The 21,272-nt window shown below is 35.8% G+C and overlaps 1 protein-coding gene across 50 annotated transcripts in view; it reads left to right on the top strand.

The window, feature by feature from the left end:
- Positions 1 to 21,272, top strand: part of MEF2C (myocyte enhancer factor 2C) — a 139,169-nt gene that overhangs the window by 57,977 nt on the left and 59,920 nt on the right. For 43 of the 50 annotated variants that reach the window (XM_074570746.1, XM_074570740.1, XM_074570744.1 and 40 more), the window contains 2 exons: positions 3,154 to 3,351; positions 15,551 to 15,754. In XM_074570746.1, the coding sequence (XP_074426847.1) occupies positions 3,298 to 3,351; positions 15,551 to 15,754 (258 nt within the window). In that variant the 5' untranslated portion in view covers positions 3,154 to 3,297. The remainder of the gene's footprint in view (positions 1 to 3,153; positions 3,352 to 15,550; positions 15,755 to 21,272) is intronic. The other 7 variants (XM_074570729.1, XM_074570742.1, XM_074570734.1 and 4 more) reach the window with 1 other exon arrangement.

Raw genomic sequence — 21,272 nt, 5'->3', positions numbered from 1 at the left:
AGCCATGGGGATTTGTTGTTCTCCAGAGTTCTTTACGTTCTGTTTGACTTGGAAGTCACCAGCCTTTGAAGGTTATAGCCCTTGAATCAGATGCCTTGATTTACTCATCTGAATCTAATTGATTTGGAATCAGTCCAGCTATCTGCTTTAAATATGTACATGTGCAAACGTATATACTAATGAAATGAATAGAACTATAGGCAAACACATAGTAAGAGTAGCACGTGAAGCAGTATGTGTTGATATGTATATATGTGTAAAAGAGTAAGACAGATATAGAGAATACCACAGCATTCCCAATTTGTTTCTAGTAGCAGTAAAAGTAATAGAAACTATTTCTTAAAAAGGAAATAAATTTTCTAGAAAAAACGAAAAGCTTTTATTTGAAATTAGACTAGTAAGCAAAAAGCAAACAGGGGAGATGTTTTTTTTTTGTCAAGGCAAGAAAACTTAACCTGCTGCCTGCTGAAGCAAAATTATGTTTCTTTGCAAACTGTATGTTGGATACATATGACCTAACACATTCTGTCTTCTCCTTCAGGTTGTCTCAGGTTGTCTGATATTATTTAATAACCAAATCATCCTTGCACCCCTGCAACTTTATTTTCCTGCACATCTATTTTTCTACTTAAAACTAGTGTAGTTACTGGATTAGTACAGGTAATGAAGAACAAAATTCTGCTCATCAAGTGTTGCATGAACTACTTTTAAGATAATTTTGTGTAGATCATAGGAATTTTAGGTGTTCTGACTTCAAACTGCCTGTAAAAGCTTCTGTTGTTTGAAGACTGGTCTTAAATGTGGAACTGAGAAGTGTGTGGGAGGGACTCAACATATTGCTCCTCCACTAAGATTTTTGTCCTTCCTGGTAGATTTTTCTCAGTATTCAGTGATTTTTCTGAACTCGCTCAGCATCAGCATCCTGATCTGCAGAGCAGCTCTCATCCTTGCAAACTTGTCACCGCTGCTCTAATCTGTCCACCCTGACCTTCCACCTTGCAGTGAATAAGAGTTTAGGCAGGCGTAGTGCTGTAAGCCGATAGTGCTACTGGCTTCAGCTGAATGAAAGGAAAGGAAATTGTTCCATATGCATTTGCTGTGGATTAGCGCATTGGCTTACCGTTACAGAGAAAGCCTGCTAGACTCCTTTGGGTCCTGCATGTGCATGGGAAACACCATTCTAACTTGCTCTTTGTATCAGAGGTAAGACTATAGGAAAAACAGGAAAGAAACCCAGTCCGAGGAAATTTAAAACTGTTTCTAAAAATAGACTGGGTTTGTTTGTCAACACTGAATATCAGATAAGACTGTCTCCTAGCTTTGTTTGGGAAAAAAGTTTTATGAATACATCTAATCAACTTATGTTGATTAAGTAGCAAAGTTTTGGACTTCTATTTTTTGTTGTAAATAGGATCAAGCACCTTTGTGTCGTCTTAAGCAGTGAGAAGTTGAACTGTCTTCAAAGAAGTGAAAAGCAGCAAAAAAAATTTTGCAGTCTTTATACTTTTTATTATATTGGCAATATGAATTGTTCCATGTTCTGCATTATGGTAATGATTTAGGCCTAGCAAATAATATAAAAAGGCATTCATGTACAGAAAGGTATAAGTATTAAACTTGAAAATTTGTTTTGCCCGGCAGATTAATTATATCATAGTGCCTAGTTAGAAAACTCAGACTGACTGCTTATTTGTTAACTTATTTTTTTCTCAGAGTGATAAAACACTTCAGCAGCTTAAAGTTTTATGTATGCAAAGAAAATCAAGAGAGAATCAAAGATCAGAATGAGCGAGATCTAGCTTTTCTACCTCAGTAGCTTTGAATCAGAGCCAAATAATGGATTAAATGGCCAGGACATCGGCTTAGTGTTATGTAACATATTGTGAGAATTGATCAGGTTGGCTGTGAGACTACGAGCTTAAAATAAATAAGGAAACACCAGCCACTGTTTTAAAATTGCTAATTTTTTATTTCCAAGGCAATATTTTTAATACATTGTGGATCTAACATAAAAACTTAAAAAAACCCCAGTTTAAATTAATCTTGTTAAGATTTTTTTTCTCTTCGATATTCAAATGAACTGTCTCATTTAAATGAATTCTGTTCAAAATACATAAATATAAAAATACAGTAAAGGAAGGTTAAAAAAGGGGGGAAAATGCATCCTTTTGTACTAGACTGAACATCATTTCTGCATTTTCTTATATTTCTGTCAAGTCTTTTATTTTTAAAAGTACTTTGCATATGATAGAAATTAGTTTTGTGGTTTATTACATTTTGTGCAATACTGAATGTGTACTGCATTACGTATTTTTATATATTGCATATAAGTGTCCGTAGTTTTGCTATAGAACCAGTGTTGTAAGGTTCAGGGAGCTAGTATTGGTGCATTACTAAAACTGTGAAAATATTTTTCAAAACATTCTTAAATTATCATCTGTCCCTATTATTCTGTACTATATAGCTTGACTTTTGGTGCAAGAATTTTTATAAGGAAAGATGTTTGTGTTTTCTAGTTACAAATAGTTTGTCAGAACCTTTTAGAATTTATATTGAAATGAAATAAGGGAAAATGCACTACGGGTGGGTTTTTTTCAAGTATGTTGAGCAATACTTTCACTAATCTATATTCTTAAAGTATAAGGTTAAAAATTTTGGATTTAAAGTAGCTGACATCTCTCATATATCAAGTAACACTTTAATAAAGGTCCATCCTATTTGCATAATGAGGGACATTATCACCTCTGCTGTCAAAACACAAGATTGTTTTCCCTTTCAGAAATGAATTAGCTGGCCTACTTAGCATACACAGGTACAGAAAGGTTCATTTACTCTCTGATTTAGGTAATTTTTCATATTAGTGCAGTGAGTGATATTTAAAACTAGAGACACCTAATACCGTTAAAGTTTTGGCAATGTATATTTCAGTCCTTTTCTTCATTTCTTGATATATTGATGGGTTTGTTCATAAAAAGAAGCCTTTGAATTAAATTATTATTTCTCTATGCATTACTTATTTTATAGATGCAGTAAATTTTTACTATAATTTACTTGTATACTAAATTATAATTAGGATGCTTGGTCAGGTCCATATAATAACTTTCATCTAGTTATCAATTTTGTAATAACATTTGATTTCTTTTCTGTGTTTAGCAGGAACGGATGCAGGGGACTGTGAACTGAGTTGTGCAAGTGCAGAAGAAGGAGGTTTGTTTTGAGGAAACGGGAAAGAGGAAGAAAAGAGAAGGGAAAAATACATAATTTTAAGGAAGAAGGAGAGGAAAAAAAACGGGGACTATGGGGAGAAAAAAGATTCAGATTACAAGGATTATGGATGAACGTAACAGACAGGTAAGTAGCAAAAATACTGTATTTGAACATCATATTATATTTCTAAGGTGAATTATTCTCATAAGTGATTGAAAAGTTGATAACTTTGTGTACATATACACATACCTACATATATGTATACATATACACAATGTATGGAAGACTATCAAAGCAAAAGTACTTTTGGAAACAACCAGAAACCTCACACACAGTTTTTTCAAGTTTAGTAACATGCGTAGTTAGGAATTTATTACTTGAGGCCTTGATTCTACAAAGACTAATGTCTGTGCTCTACATTGGGACCCCTCTGCACTCACTTTGACTTCAGTGTGTAGTATATGTGGTTAAGCCCATCTGCAAGTTGTTACAGGATACAGGCTTTTAGTACTGTATTTTGTGAACTATTATGAGTTTATTTGCAGGAGGACTTGCATTTGAATTCATAGATCCAAATTATTCCTGTTTCTACATTTTTACAGTTTTTATTTTTATGTCCTTCATATAAAAATGACACTACTTCATAAAAAATCTCAAATTTTCCCGTCTGAATTTTAAAAATAATTTGAGTAGCCTAACATATTCTAAAACCCACATACAATAATATTGGCATGTTGTAGTTATGAAACAAAGTCTCTGTGACTGATGCTATGGCTAAATATGTCCAGCAGGAATGGTTAATTAATTATTACCACTGCTTTAGATAAAATGGCTGAGTAGCTGTCACATATTATCAACACTATCTCTGCCAGTTAAAATATGGTCATAAATTTGAGAAACTGCTTTCCTGTTTTCAGAAAAATAAAATTCAACAATTGGCATCTTAAAATAAAATCAGTGAAAAGCTGCTGCTGTTTAAATTTGATGTAAATGGATGGATGTTTTGTTGAAACTGGAGATTCACAAGTGTGGGAAACTCTTCATAAAATTATTTAACACTATGGTTAGTGTTCTTCATGCACGTAGCTGCAATTTTGGAGTAATCTTCGGTAGCTGTTTTTTAAGAACTTGATACTACATTACTATTAATATATTAGTGTATTCATTTGATCTGTAAATTTTTTCATATATTCAGGTTGTGTTTTAAGAAGTTATTATGTTTTTAGTCTTCAAGGATTTTATAAAACCATAACAAATTCAACCTAGACATAACAACAAATTATAATCTTTAAATACGCTTTCCCAGAATCTTTAAATTCTGTAGTGTTAGTAATTACTTGTGTTCTCCATGGCAGAAAATCACGTTTAAAAGGAAAATTATATTTATGATGGATAAATTTTGTGTTTTCCCTAAAGGTTGCCTATTGCTGTGGGCCAAGCCAGAAAACAGTAATTCTATGAATATAAAACCACAACCACATTTAGTTTAATTGTTCCATAGTTTGGAGTTGAAATTATATTTGAAATATTGAACTGAATTTATCATTAAACATTAAGACAGTAGTTGTTTGGAACTTTCCCATACTATCATGGATTTTTTTGGAAGTGAACGTGAATTATTTTGCAAATGATACTACAAAATTTTGCCATTAGTAACATTAGTTTATACAAGAGCTTCAGTGTCAAGTTGCTTACTCAAATAGAGGATTTATGGAGAACTTAATCCCCAATTTTGTCAAAGAGAATCTCTCAAGGGGCTAAATTTATTTTAAAAAATGAAGAAAGCTAGTCTTTCAGTTCATTCACTGCAGAGTATCAAGACCTCTAGCATCAGCTTTCAGAACTAATAATTATAAATAAAACTGTAACACTGGAATACTAACAACCGTAGTGTTAGTGAAGAAAGTGTTTATCTTTGATTATCTTTGATAATATCAATCGTGTTGATTAGTCTCTGTGAGTCTGAAGGTACAGATTTACATTACTTTACCCTCCACATATAGAATAATTTGCTTGATTCTACTTCTCATTTCTACTAAAATACTGAAACATAGTTTAGAAAGTGTTTCTACTGGTTTTATTCTCTTTGCATTTAGTGCCCTCATTTAAAGCTCGGTGAAGCCAATGAAAAGGTTTCCATTGAGTCACTTGGACTGTGGGATCAAGCTTTTTAATTGAAGTGATATACATATGATTAAATACAACTGGATTTTCACTAATAGGTGATGGTTCTTTTAACCATTTGTATGAGAAATACTGTTTCACAAGCCTTACTGTTTCTTAAAATATAATATATTCCATGAGCTATCACTGCTTGAGTGAGGCGGTGTCAGTTTATTTGTTTTCTAACTTAGACACTTCCAGTAGTCTTAAAATGGTAATTGGTCTATATGCTATGTTATTTTTTTTATTTAATGACATTGAGTATTTGAATGAATAGAAAAGATTAAAAGGTTGCTCGGGGTGGGGGGGGAAAGGTTAAAAGTTTTTGATTAATAAAATTAAGATCCAAGCTGAAGTATGGTTCCACAAAGTTTATTTGTAGCTCCATTTATATGGATGCAGTTTACAAGACTGCTTTCTTTTCCTTCTTACTGCCTCACCGAAAGATTTGCTGTTTGCAAGAACAGCACCAAATCTGTTGACTGGAAACTGCTTTACTGTTCCTTATATTCAAACTCAGTGTGGTTTCACAATACAAGGCATGTTAGACAGGAATATGATACACATGAATAGTGCATCCTCAGCTGTTTTCAAGCACATAAATTCTCTGCAGGACAGCACATGCAGGGAAAAATAGGTGGAACACATATCAAATAAGGGGATATAGCAATAGTTTAATTTGTCTGCCCTCTCCCAGTGCAAAGGTGAATCTGTTTGGATAAAAGGGGTTTTGCAAAAGGGTTTAAGTTGTTACAAGGCCTGTGGAAGGTGGTTTTTGTTCTTGCGTTTCCACTTTTGCTCAGTGTCCTGACTAGCTATTTACATTAACCATTGAATGGAGTACTTGTTCTATCAGTGTAACAGCTGTTTTCTTCCACAACTACTGTCTGCTATGGTAGGAGACTCCCCTACTGTTCAAAGTGCTTGTGAGAGTGGATTGGGAAGGACAAAAATAGTGCTGACCTCCCTTCAAGAGGATTTCTTCTGAGCAAGTCTAGTTGGTTGCATTTGTGTACTTTAGTGACCATACTGGTAACAAATGTAAGCTGAAACTGTCCAGAGTCAGATGTCTGTCTGCAAATCTCATAGAAATGTGCAACAGGGGGATATGATCTGCACTTTTCCAAAAACTATTTGAAACTTAGACATTTTGGGATAAGTTAAAGGAAAACTACTGCAACCTAGACATTAGAGGTCCAGTTCTCTTACCCTGGACTGCATAAGAGCTCTGTCATTGACTTCAGTGAGCACAGAATTCAGGCTTTTAACTAGGAGGAGCCATTAATTTAATGTTGTTTTATGTGGGCTGACAGTTGGCTGTATTTTCCTAGCCCTCATAGTTACCGTGTGGTGACAAAGGTAGCAAGGATGTTTGAATCTTCTGTGAGTGATCACAGATTCTCTTTGAAAGTTGTGAAAGTTTCAGAAAAGCCCATCTGAAAAATTCCCATTCACTGTGCTCTAAGCCACAGGGAGAAGGAGTATAAGTAACTGCCACAGCTAGAGTAAATGTGTATTTATTTGTGTAGTTTAGTTACCATCATGATATTAAATGGAAATGAAAACTCTCAAGAGAATTCTGTTATAAGCAGCCAATGTGACCAGGGACTTTATTTTTATTATTGCAACACTGGATAATATGGTCTTCAAAAACATGGAACGAATCTCTGGTGGTGTTGGTGAGGCTCGTAAGATCGTGGTAGCCTTGTGAACAGCCCATATTTGTAGACTGCATACATGATATTAGTTCCATCACCAATAGAACCAACAGCTAAAAATATTAGCACTGGCGTCTGATGTTGGAAGCTTCTGACCACTACAAGTTCTTAGTGCAGATATTTCGATTGGGCAGATTGGAGAAGACTGCTGTGAAGAATTCTGGTTTGTTTAAAAAAAAAACAAAAGAGGAAGGGCATTTTCAAAAACATGAGTGAACTTTATTTTCGTGTATTTTCTTAATTGAAAGAAATAATTCAACTAGCTCTGTTATGGTCAACACATGAAGGAAAAACAGCGTTCATCCCCCTCAGAAAAGTCCTTGTATTTTTTCAGTTTGTTTTTCATCAGTTTGAAATATTTTATTAGTTTTAATGAAGGCCTTTTGTGGCCTGCTGTAGGCTGGGATCATCTGGAACTCTCTTTGCAACAGTCCAGGCAGGGCTACCCAGGCCTAAAATAAATAGGTGTAATGACGTAAATGATATTGTATTACTGTTCTACAAGGTCACTTACAAAATATCTCATTAAATCCGTGGTCTGTAAGCTAAATCCAGAGGTACATTTACCCAGGAAAAAGGGCGTATTGACCCAATGACATTCTGGTATCGGGTCTGGAACACCCTCTTGCTTTTAATCCACTGTTTTTTCTATTTAGTATTAAGAAATAGCAGGTCTTACATGGTGATCCACCATTTTTTATCCCTCTGGTCGTCTTGCTCATTAGTTCTGCATTTTTTTCCCTGCTTGCGAAGCATGCTGTTGTCAGAATCACAGTTAAAACCGAGTTGAGCTTAGCTAATGATTCTGCATACTGTTTAAAACATCTCTTTCAATTTGTAACGGACTGCTGGGAGCTTCAGTGTTATTAAATACCATAGGAAGTGCACACTTCAGTATTACGGGTCTTAAATAGTAAGACAGTCTTTTTAAAGTATCAGGTCTGTGCAATTCTATAGGGTACGACAGTAACAAACACTTGCTGTTTAACTTTTTCATGCGTAGCTTTTTTACCATTACTTGATTCCAGCAAATCTGTACAGCTATAAACCAAGACTTACTGCAGTTATCAGCTCAATAGAGAACAAATTAAAGCAGATAAGTAAAGTGAGGTTATGGGGCAGGGGAAGAATATCCTGGAGGGAAATGACCGTTTGCAGGAAGACCTAGATTTGTTCTACTGACTTCGATACCTAATGCTGCTAGTTTCAAAACTAATTTCAGCCTCGTGTGTCTATTTTTATCTGTGTTTCAGCTCTATTTAAAAGGAAAGAGTAAGAGACTATCGGCTGAATCAGAAACTCCCCTGTAGAAAGGCAGAAGAGCCTTGCATATTAGTGCTAAAATGAGCACAAGTTAGACAGATGATAGAAAAATTTTTTCACCAATTTCTTGATATTTTCAGCCTTCCCTCACGGGGTGTCTCCATTTTATCCAACTTATGATTTTATTATTTTTTTTCCCCAGGGAAGTGTTTTCATATGAAAACATAACTGCTTAACTATGCAACTAAACATCATTCTGTTCAATGAACCTTTGTCTTAAACACCACATGCTTTTTATCTTTTACATATTTGAATTCCTTCTCTTATTCACATTAAATTGCACGCAATAAAACATATATTTGGAATATAGCATTACAGTTAGGCCCTGGTCCTGTTTTTTTCAGAGGTAATGTTAGGTTTCGGTAAGCGAAGAATACAGCCCAAGATTTCATGACTTCTAAATTGTAGTGATCTGTGCAACTCTGGCAGCACTTTTCACATTATGCCAGACTACTTGAGAAGTAAAGTTTTAAGAGAGCTGCTGAACTGAACCGTGAATTTCTAGAATGTATTATATTTAAGGTTAAGTGTGCTTGTATTACAAGCATGTATGTTCTGAGCATAATTTAGAGTGAATTAGCATAAGGTAAATATTTAGGTCAAATTACTTTTAATTTGAAGTGTGAGCAAGAAGCCTAAGTAAAGAGAGCGCAGTGGTGAATGAGGCATCTGCCAGCACAGCAGAGCTGAAAACCAGTGCAGACACAGGCACAGCCTTGCTGTCTTGCAAGGAATGGTTCGGAAAGCCCTGGGGGAGAAAGAGCTGGAGGTGGGAAGCAGAACTGAAGCCATTGTGGAGAGGAAGAAGTTACACTCTTCCTGTTATGACAGGAAATGCAGACAAATGTGCTTCCTGACCATTTGCTCAGCAGGGAATGAAATATTCTTTGACCTTTACCTTATGAACATTTTAGCAGCACAGAACTAGTAAACATGTTTTTTACCCTAAACATCTATTTGTACCTGCCAGAACTGGTGATAGCATACTGAAAAAAACCCCTCAGTTTTCTTGTATATTGTGTTAGCTATTGTGTTTTTGATAGAGGTGATTTTTTTTGCTTAAAATACGTACCTATCTGTATATCTATATGTTATGGACTTAATCTTATCTCTCTGATTCAATAAAAGGAAATGAAGTATCAGAGTTTAACCATTATTACTCTTGCATTCCAGTGTGGTTTTAGATCTTAATTTGTAAGTTAAAGTGGGAAGCATATTGATATTGCCTAACCTACTAATTTATGAGTTGCTATATCATCTGTTAATTAACACATCTTCCAATTATCTCTCCTCTCTTTACTTACAAAGAAAAAATTTGTATAAGAGATCCACCATCATGTATTGAATTTGGGCAGACTGAATAATATCACTATTTTAAGTATTTGATCTGTTATTTATGTACTAATATGCTAAAAATGGGGAGTAACACATAAGTACAAAACCCTTTTTTTAATACGGATTGATCGTGGATATTTTAGTTGTTATAGCAATTTTAGGGCATCCTGCTTAGAACTCCTCTTTATCCAGACTATTCATCCGGGACAATAGCTCTTTTACCAGCATAAATCACTGCTGTCTCATCCCTGTAAGTTTTGCTGGAGGGTTATAAGAACATGGAAGCAGGCTGCTGAAGGCCCTTCACTGCTCTTTAAGGGGCCTTTCATTTAATATGGCATGCTCGGTTATTGTATAAAGGAAGGTTTGTCTCGGGCAAATCCTCCACTGGTGCTGCTTCACAGACTCACTGGGGGTTACTGTAAAGATTGTTGCAGCTTGGCCTCTTCATATGACAAACAGATCTAAACAAAAATCAAATAGGAGGAAGGGAAGAGAGGATACGACAAGAGCCCTTGTCTCTCCAGTAGTTATTTGGGGTTTCTACATATGATAGGATTAGGTGCCTGGCAGTGACATTTTAGTCAAGAGCTCCTTGGTTTGCACATGGACAACTTGACTTTATTATGTTTGAAGTTAGGTAGATCGCTCATGTAGTACCTTCTGTTTGTCACATACATCCTACCTACCGTGCTTGCTCTAGTCTCTGAGTCAGATTTAGACATTCCAGATGAAGTAAGGACAAACAGAACAATATTTCTTCTTGACCAGGCAGTGTCCGTAGACATTCTGTCTGTGCACAGATACTTCTGTGCATCAATGGTCCCTGATTTTCTCTAGTCACTCATACATGTTTAATGGCAGGAAACGTATATTGGAAGGATTATGTGCAAATGCCCTGTTTCTCTCATTTTCCTATGTCAGCAGCTCTATATCTTTATAATCAGGATAGGAAGACGTAAGCAGAACACTGATATTTTGCCAGTGGCTGGACTGAATTGCTTGAAAGATCACAGGACTGCTACTTTGAAAACACAAAATGGTAGCACATACGCTAGTGACAAATACGGAGTGCTGTTATGGCTCAGCCTCTTGGAGTGTGTGAGATTTCAGAAAAAGCACTAGAAGGACTTGAATTAAAAACAAAAATAAAATAAAATACAATAATCCAAAACCAACTCTCACCACAAAATACAGAAAGAAACAAAACTCCATTGCAACAAAGATAAATAATGTGTCCTGAAGGCTGCATTCATTAAATGGGAGTATTTATCGCTGCTTCTGTTCCTTCACTGATCTATTAACATTTATAAGAAACACATAATTGTTGTTACAAATGCAGCTAAATAAAGACTATTACCAGTGGCCACTATCACCATTTACACACATACACATTTAAATTTAAATTTCAGCACATGAAAGAATTTATACTCGCAACCAAGCAACATTACCTTCTAGTTTATTTAGGTAAGTTTTACCTACTAGCGAGTAAACAAAAAAGTCTGCTCTCTGGGCCAGGTTCCCCTCTAAATGGAGCATATCAGAGTGTGTGATATGCACACTTGAATTCGGGCTGTTTGCAGCCCCACTTACAGACATTGCAATGACTAGTCCATGAACCACCTCTCAGAATACTCTTCCAGCTTTATGCATGAAGAGCTAGTGGAGAGGTGTTTCCATGGTGTTGAAGAACAGCCAGAGCTGAAGTGGAAAAATGTCCTTTTAAAAATCCTCTTTTGTCAATGCCTTTCCTTTAGCACATACTGCGGGTTTCACCTTTAGTCAGAATTTAATCCAAAATATATAAAAAGCTCGCCTTGATTTATATCAAGGAAGTTGGAAGCTGCCTACTTCACTGTTGGGTTTTGGTTTTTTTTCGGTTTTCCCAATTCTTGAGAGCAGCATCTGATTTGCTTATGGCCTCTATAAAGTCATCAGCATTTATGCGTCTTCATATACAAAAATACTGCAGGCTTTAGTCTCCTACCCTCTCAGTACTGCCATTGCGGTTCTGAGGGCAGTTTGGCCCTCAAATTTTTAAAAATAACCTTTAAATAAGTAAAATAACCATAGCACTGAGACAAATAGTGATAGACTAGTGGGTTTTCAGTTAATATGAAGGGATGGAATTAGGTTATTTTTTAGTATGTTTCAGAGGTAAACGTGCTCCTCTCCGCACACTGCTCCTTTTGCAATACATGTAAAACTATGCATAAAAGTGCCTCATAACAGTATGTAGAAAATATTGTCAGTGTTTCAAACCTTATGATTTATATACACATGTTTTAAAAGGTTTTAAAGACACTTGAATGCTGGCCTCCTATCTGTTCCACTTGCTCCCTCCACTCCATTTTCATTCTCCCCAGTTCTCGCACCATCGTTATAAAATATTATGCCCCCAAAAGAGAAGGACTTCCTAAATTGCCTATCATTCTCCTGAAAAGGAGAAAATTTGTGAACAGAAAACCACCTACAAATTAGCAGTGGTATAGACAGCAGGGTTAATTAATCATATCTTGACTACTGTCATCAGGAAAGAAAATGTAGTGATTTGATTCTTGCTCCTGAAAAGAAGTTAAACACATATTGAAATGGATGCACTTTTTTGGATGTCCTTTTTTAAATATGTTGATGAATCGTCTCACTGTATGTGTGTTTTCTTTCAGTTTTGCTCGTGTTCTTTATGTCAAATGACAAAATGACATTTTCTGTTGTTATATGATGCTATCATGACTGAGAACTTTAATGCAGTATATGACAATAAGACTATGGGACCACCTGGATTTTTTGGTACTGCAGCTACAGCTACTCAAAAACTTCTGTTCATGCGGGTTGTGTGTGTCTTGTTCATTGTCGGCACTGAGTCAGTTCAAGTATAGTCAAAGCTTATTAAGCACAGGTTGCACACTGCCTTCCACCCAGACAAAAGAGACCAAATGTTCTAAATAATTTGTGCTCATTTTTACCACTCAGCAAAAATTTCTGCAATACTAGATTATCTGTTACCTTAGCCAATATTTATTAGATACTTTTAGATTGGGTGAGTATGGTTAACATAACAAATAGTTAACAAATTGAGACACAAAAAAAGATAAGTAATAAAGATGCTGTCTACTTATATTGCTCACAAAAATATTTTAGCATATGGAAGAGAAGTATATTCATCTTCCTTATGTAGCCACATAGAAGAAAGTATGAAAAACTATCATTGTTTTTGAATGGCTTGAAGAGTATTCTTAATCTTTCCTGAAGTTACTGACCTTTCACTATACATTTGAAAATACAAGTTCACCTGTACTATACATTGTTGTAAAAGCATGATAAATTTACATACATATATCTATGTAATGTATATACGTAAAGATAAGCCATAATGAATGGCAAGTTTAAAAAGAAAAGTAATATTCCAGATCACCAGAGAAACAGTAGTAGATACAGGTTTTTAAATGCATTTATCAGCAGTGACAGAAAGCATTATCTGATAGATTTAGAAAATGTTAGAAAGATCAAGGATTTAAAAACAAATCAAATTCAGAGCAATTAAGATTATATTTTAAAGAAAGAGAAAAAAAAAGATCTTTTCACTTTCCGCAAAAAGGAACTCTAACCAATATCATTCTGGTGATAAGTATTATGAAATAAGTATGTGCCGTTCAGCACAGCTGTGTGGTTATTCTAAATGTTCAGGAGCACCTAACAGTAAACACAAACAGTGGCTTTAAAGATATTTCTGTACTGGAGTGTACTTTGATGGTAAGAAGCTGTAACATGCTAAATTCTGAGGTTTATGTGCAACAGAAACCATACTGTACAGAGACACTCCACCTACAGCACTGTGGTCAAAAAGTTGATTGAAAGGCATTTTAGATGCAGAAAAGTATGTTGAGTTAGTACATTTTATTTTCTGTATGTTTAGCTTTTTCTAAAACATGCTTTTATATATAGATATATGTTTCAACGAATGCATTGCAATTTTCTGTAATCAGAGAAAACATGAAAGGAGTGTTTGAAAGACTAGGGTGTTTTTGAGAATTGGAATGAAGTTTTGTTACCTATCTCATTATTCATTCCAAATATCAAAAGCCATTGAGACAGACAAATTTAGAAATAACTTACTACCAATTAAGCGTACTTGAGACCAGTGCTGTGGAAAGTGTGTTTTTAAAATGCTTGAATAATTGTATTTAATGGCAATCCGTTTTTTCTTAGCAGTTTGTTGACAGAGGCTAAAGAGATTGAAATGACAATGAGAGGAATAACATTCAGTATACATTTGGGAGAATAAATGTTCATAGTATTGGCACAGAGCCTCATCTTTCTGAGAGGGACAAGCAAACAGGGATTAGCAATACTTAAAGGTCACGTTTTCCGTGGCCTGACGTGCTGGGATTTTGAGGTAGTCTGGGGTCGCAGTTAGCATTAACTTGCATTAGGAGTGTGACAAGATAAAACAGCAGCCATATGAACCCTGTACAGACAAATCTTCTTGCCTCAGCATTAAAGTGCAGAGGTGCTACTGCTTTATGGGTATTAAGGAATGGTAGCAACAAGTGCCGGATTAGGCAGACCTATAAACTTGGTTGCATGCCTGTCCTTGACATATCAAATACCTTGACTACATGTTAAATTTGATTAATAATAGGCTTAGCAAAACCATATTTTCATCTTAAAAATTCTTGTCACTGAAAATCAGTAGAGAAAAAAATAGACGTAAAAAAAAAAATCACAGTCATCGTATACACTTAATGGAAATTGCATATATGAAGAAACAGAAGGAGGAATAAAATTCAACCGTACAATTAGCTTAAACAGCTCATGGTAGTTTCTTATTCTGAGTCACATGTCTTACTGGAACTTGTAAGCTAGTGCAGAGAAGAGGAAAAAAAATTATTTGATGTGCAGGTCTTTCGTTGTCAAGACAGTCCCTGTGGAAAATTATGGTTTTGTACAGAGTAACAATATTTTTCATACTGCCTAGTTTTCGCATCATGTCAGGGCATTAACTAGCCCACTGAGAACTTAGAAGCTCATCCCTATTTTTTCCTATGTAATATGACCCAAAGTCCTTTGTAGTAACAAAAGGCCAGTTCGTATTTCTAAGCATCTAATTTGAAACGAAATAAAGTATGCTGAAGTATCTTTGTTTAGAAAAGACCTTGTTTCAAAGGTGGTATTTGTTGCTGGACAGCTATTCTTCATTCTTGCTTTCTATTTCTCATTTCTCACATGAGCATTTGAACTTTTAACACTAGATATTTCTTGAAAACTATTGTGAGTGTGTTTATATGAACAAAGTATCTGTTTCCCACAGCTTAATTTGGTGTGAAATAATTTGTTCCACTAAAAATCTGTGAGGAGTTGGGGAGCATGGAATCAAAGTCAATGACTATCAGAAATAAGATTCGAATCCACATGTTCAGCCTATTTACAGCTTCAAATCTGAGGTGCAGTTTTAAAATATTGATGGTAAAGACGTATGCAGTATAAAGAGTATATGAATTTAAAAGTTACAGAGAAGGATGCAGTATTAACACTTCATGGTGCTACTTAATGAAAACATCCCATGCTTTTTACCTGTAACTCGAGTTTTGTGCAGTGAGAATTAGGTATATTTCCTCACTTACATAATACACAGGCGTACTTACATTCTATTTTTGAACTATATTTATATTTATGCATTTGCCTCCTGAGCATGTTCAATTCAAAGACTAAAGCAGTCACACGTCATATTTCCAAAGAAAGAAGGAGGACTAAAAAGACCAGCTTGGGGATTTTTGATGGACCTTTTTTTTCCCTTTTTCCAGGTGACATTTACAAAGAGGAAATTTGGGTTAATGAAGAAGGCTTATGAGCTGAGTGTTCTGTGCGACTGTGAGATTGCTCTGATCATCTTCAACAGCACCAACAAACTGTTCCAGTATGCCAGCACTGATATGGACAAAGTGTTGCTGAAGTATACTGAGTACAACGAGCCGCATGAGAGTCGAACGAATTCGGATATTGTTGAGGTAAGATTTTCTGTTCTGTGAGGATTCTTTTTTCACTTTGCTCTGAGGCATAAGTACTCAAAGCGAGAGGCCTGATCATCTTTCTCAAGGGTCGTAGAATGTACCTGGAGGGGTCAGAGCAGGAGGAGAGCACAACAGGGACCACCAAGTGTTGGTTTTGGGGTGGGAGATGGTGCGGCAGAGTCTGTAGGGAATCCAGTCTTCTGTGACCTGTAGGTTTTACCCTGCTGAGTCTCACGTCCTCAGTGGAAACTCCTGCGATGGGATCTCTGCCATCCAGCTTTCTGTGCTGCTTTGTCCCTTTGTCCCGTTAGACCTCTCCGTGCCTCGACCAGTACCTCCCAGCCGAATCTCCCCCTTGTCCCCTAATCACTCTCGCTGACATGCTGTCCAGAAAACATTGTGTGCCTTGTCTCATCACTCCAAAAGTTATCATGTCCTCCGTCCAGTAGGAAATAAAATGCATTGTAAAGGATGTGGAAGAAAAAGGTTTAGAATCACTGCTTTAAGGCATTTGACTGCCTGACTTGTTTAGCTTTTTGATTACTTACAGAGGAAGGAGTTTTAATAAAATGCAAGAAAAGTTTATGTATGAGCTGCACAGTAACAAACATTTCAGCTACCCAACACAAAATGCTGTTACCATAATTAAATAATAACAGGATCAAAGCAATACTATCAGAATGCTAGAGACACCTTTTAATTATTTAAAAAAAAATAATTATGTAGGGCAACTTGTATTTACAATTACTGAAAATTATTAATTAAAATTTAAGATTTTCAATATTAAGCTTCTAATATTTGCAGAAAAGTCAGTTTAATTTATAATCACATTAAGATTCAAGCCATGCAAAATAAATGAAGCTTTCAATGATTTTGTTGTAATAGCAAAACACTCAGAGTGAAATCTAAAAAATCGCTTATGTGACTTACTCAACTCCTGTCAGTGATTAGGCATCTAACAGGATCATTTAAAAAAGTACTGGAAGGATGAGGTCCTGTCTTAAAGATCAGTGAAAATTTATTCATAAATGCTACTGAATGCCTTGGCCTATACACTTAGATTACTTCAGATCTTTTTAAAGGTGTTAGTTTCATATTTTTAACTAATCTGGATGTTGTCTAAAATGGGACTTTGGTGCTTTTGGAATCTTCACCTGGGTTAGTCATGTATTTGAGACTAGCAATGGAAGAAAGTAAGTGTGTGAATCACATATAAAATGTTTTTGATAGAGAAAAAATACTGTATAATAGACATTATTAGACTTGTTACAAGATGTCACAGACAGACCACCATAAATTGGCAAAAACTGCAACCCAGAAATATACATTGCTTTTCTGTCTGTCCTCATGTCATCATATAGGATGATACTGTTTTGCTTCCTTCATGATCTCCCAGCAGATTTTCTTCCCCATCAGGAGAGGATAAGGTTCTGACAGCAGAACAAAAATTTATGTGAGTTAAGACTAAGAGGAAAGTACATAATTTCTTCCTCCTCTCCATCATCTCTTTTCCTCTCTTACTTCCAATCTCCTGTATAGACATGAAGCCTTTCCTGTCACCTAGCTCTGGTAAGCCCATGTCCTGTCCAGCAGAATTTAAATTCTGTCCCCAAAATAATGACCTGTCCTCTTTTAATGGCAAAAAGCCAGAATATTCTTAGCAGGAAAAGTTTCCTGTGATATCTTTACTTCTTCCTGCAGGCTTTCTTGTGGGAATAGGTGAGTAAGCCAGGAGTTAGGGATTTATTACTTGCTTCAAAATGAATGAATACTTTTGATCATGAGGATGATGTTTTTTCAAGAAACATGACTGAAAATGTAAAATTTAAAATAATGTCTATTTTGTTATAACTCTGAGATTTTGAGAAAGAGCACTCAGCACAAACAAAGTCCCTTTCTTGCAAAAATAGTGGGCCAGTTTGGATAGGCTGGTAGGCAATTTTGCATGCAGGTGTGTTATTTTCAGGCTATACCCAAAATTTGGTGGGCATCCCTTTTCACTTGTCTAAAAGGGGCCAAATAAAAGTAGGTAATTGAAATAAACATTATTTAAATTGAGTAATCTAACAATAGGCAGAAAAGGCCAAATTAAGTGCATGTTTGTAGTTTTTACGTAGCTCTGAATTCAGTCATTTGATCGTTTTGCTATTACGTTTTTCAGTGTTCTGCCTGTGATGCAAAATACTTAAGCCACACCAATGCCAGTACTGTTTCAGGATCAAAGGAGTACTTGTGCAGAACAAAGGTTTCATATTATCGTGGCTTTACTTGATAATTAACATCGCAGTTACGAGTGCAATAGAGAAATGGAGTCCATGAAAGTATGCAGTCTCAGAAATGTCTTGACTCTTAGTATAGTTTGGATATATTTTTAGGTACAGGATATAAATCTGCTACATATTTAAATATTTAAATTGATCAGTTAAACTGACTACATTACACATATTTTCCTTGTACGGAGTCCATTTTTTTCACTTTCAGACAGCTAGATTTCACACTTAAAAGTTTTTAATCTTGTTCTCCCAGAGCAATCAACAGCAGCTGAGATTCAGACAGTATTATTAAATCTGATCATTTTCAACTAAATGACTGTTCAATAACTATATTTCAGTGGAAGAAAAGGATATCACTATGCTCACAGATTTCTGCACAGTATTAGAGGAAGAAAACTTTTTTAGGTAGACATGAAAATTTGAAATATAACTGTCAACTGTGTAAAGGTCTTTAATTTAGAATCCAATTTCTGTTCACATTCAGCATAATATTAACTATTTAGTTACTTTTGGTTGTGGTTGAACTGTGTTATCAGTCATTAGAATGTGGTATAATATCTTTGAACAATCCATATTCAAAGAAAATCAAAAGAGTAGGTCTTTAGTATCTAGTTAATTACTTTTAAGTTAAACCACTGCTTTTCAAATGGAAAAATTACATGAATTTTCATGTAGGTCTGGCTAAAGCTGTTAATTTTATTAAGCAGACATTTTCAGTTTAATTACTAGGATTAATTATGTTTAGCATTTCTGAAGGAATGAGTCTTCAGGCCATAATTGTTATTTGAAGTATCAGAAGACACCAAGTGTCTTCTGATCAACAAACATTACATTGTTTTTCAAGAGAAAAAATTATTTTACATTCATTTTAATACTTAAAAATACTTAAAAGTACTTACTTCACTACAAATGAAGCAATTTGGTTATACCCAGCTTACAGGTATGTGATCAGATTACATCTGTCATGATGTAAAATGGGTGTGGCTAATATTAAGAGAATTGTAAAGTTCAGTTACTGTTATTCTCTGAACTCTTTTGATTTGATGATTTAAACAAATAGCTTATACTTCCTTTACACATGTAGTTATTTTATTTATATGTAATAAGTGTAACTGAGATGGTCTTTTACAGTTGCCTCATTCAAAATGGAGCTGATTAACATGCAGTTTATCATTGCATGTTATGGTATATCTGAGTTCTTTAGATCACAAAAATTATCTACCAGCTGAATGTGTTTCTGTTATTACCCAGTAAATATACTTTTCAACATCCACAGGTAACTAAAAATCAGTGTGTATTCATGAATATTTGCATTCAGCGGTCAAGTGTATCCATTTTAAACAACACTGACAATTTTTGTGAATCTTAACCAAAATCTGTGTGGAGGTTTTATGATATGTATTAGTTCTCAAAAAAAAAAAAGTTCATTCTGAGACTTCTGTTTAGAGTTAACCGGATTCTTAAAACTGAAACCTTTACTGAAACCTTTATGTCCTCACCCACCAAACCACTCACACCACAGTCTTTCATTCAAGTTTGCTTCAGTTAAAAAGTGCATGTTGATTGCTGGGTACAGTAATTTATTTTAAGGAATAGCAGAACCTGTGCAGGGTTAGAATCATAGAATCGTTAGGGTTGGAAGGGACCTTAAAGATCATCTAGTTCCAACCCCCCTGCCCTGGGCAGGGACACCTCCCACTAGATCAGGTTGCTCCAAGCCCCGTCCAGCCTGGCCTTGAAAACTTCCAGGGATGGGGCTTCCACCACCTCTCTGGGCAACCTGTGCCAGTGTCTCACCACCCTCATGGTGAAGAACTTCTTCCCAATGTCCAGTCTGAATCGACCCATCTCTAGTTTTAATCCATTCCCTCTAGTCCTGCCATTACCCAACATCCTAAAAAGTCCCTCCCCAGCTTTCTTGTAGGCCCCCTTAAGATACTGGTAGGCCACTAGAAGGTCTCCCCGGAGCCTTCTTTTCTCCAGACTGAACAACCCCAGCTCTCTCAGTCTGTCCTCACAGGAGAGGTGCTCCAGCCCTCTGATCATCGTCATGGCCCTTCTCTGGACACGTTCCAGCACAGCCATATCTCTCTTGTAGTAGGGGCTCCAGAATTGGACGCAGTACTCGACAGGTGGGGTCTCACCAGAGTGGAGTTCCTCATGGAAGGAACCACAGGAATTGGTTCCTTCGACACTGAGGAAAAAAAGATTAATTTTATCTTTATGCAAACTTCCAAGTACTGTATGTAAATACCAACAACAATATATTCGGCAGCTGTCATTCAAAATCCTGTGTTATAATTACTAGAAGATTTGTAATTCTTTACTTTAAAATGCAATTACATTTTCTCTCATTACAAAATCCTGTGGCATTTGGTACACAGTCTTTGGTACAGAAGTGGTGTTTTTACAACTAGAGTTCCAATCTGTCCTTAGAAGTTTGTCAATACATTCAGTGACTATCTGCTCTATCAAAAAAAAGCTTACCTTATGGGTTTGTTGTTTAACATTATCAGCACAGTTGTATAGGACTAGGCAGTAATTTTCTTATGGCAATGAGGAAATAGGGAAGAGTAAATGTCAGAGTTTTACAACAGACAAGTACGTGCATTATGCATTTTTTTCATTTATTTAAAATGAGGCCAGATCCTCCCCTTGTTTCTTTAAAACAGAAGTGGATGTAACACAACTTATTCTGGTGATATTCACTGCCACGCTACTGTGAGTGATGGGAATCCAGTGCATAAGCATTGTAAGCCCACCACTTCGGAGCTCAGAGAGGACATTGCCCTTTGATTGTAGGGGACATGTTTCAGAGTAGGAATGCAGGGAAATGTTTTGCATCTTGGCTGCAAATGTAATTACAACCCTAAGAATATTACAGAAGTCTGCTGTGGTTCTTCAGCTAAGCCATCAAGGCTTTGCTGACTTAAGGTGAACACTTCCTGCCTGTTTTCTTTCTCAGTGTCCCCCCTTCCTTGTCACTTCTTTCATGTCAAAGCATCAGCTACTGTCTCAGCTTTAGCAGACATCTAGTGAGCTTTTTCAAAGTCCTGGTTTTCATTCTGTTTCTTAGGCACTGAGTCTAATACGCTGATCCTTGCTCTGTGTGCACATAAATCATTCCCCCACAAATCACTAACCACTTCATCTTTCAGCTCTTTTTAAGCCCTCATTCCATCAATTTCTTTGACCCTGCTGCTCTTATTGTCCCTCTTTCTCCAACTGGCTTCTATTCCTCT

The sequence above is a fragment of the Larus michahellis genome, chromosome Z (assembly GCF_964199755.1).
Source record: "Larus michahellis chromosome Z, bLarMic1.1, whole genome shotgun sequence".
NCBI classification, from domain to species: Eukaryota; Metazoa; Chordata; class Aves; order Charadriiformes; family Laridae; genus Larus; species Larus michahellis.
The sequence above is the reverse complement of the archived record's forward strand: the minus strand, read 5'-3'. Positions and strand labels throughout refer to the sequence as shown.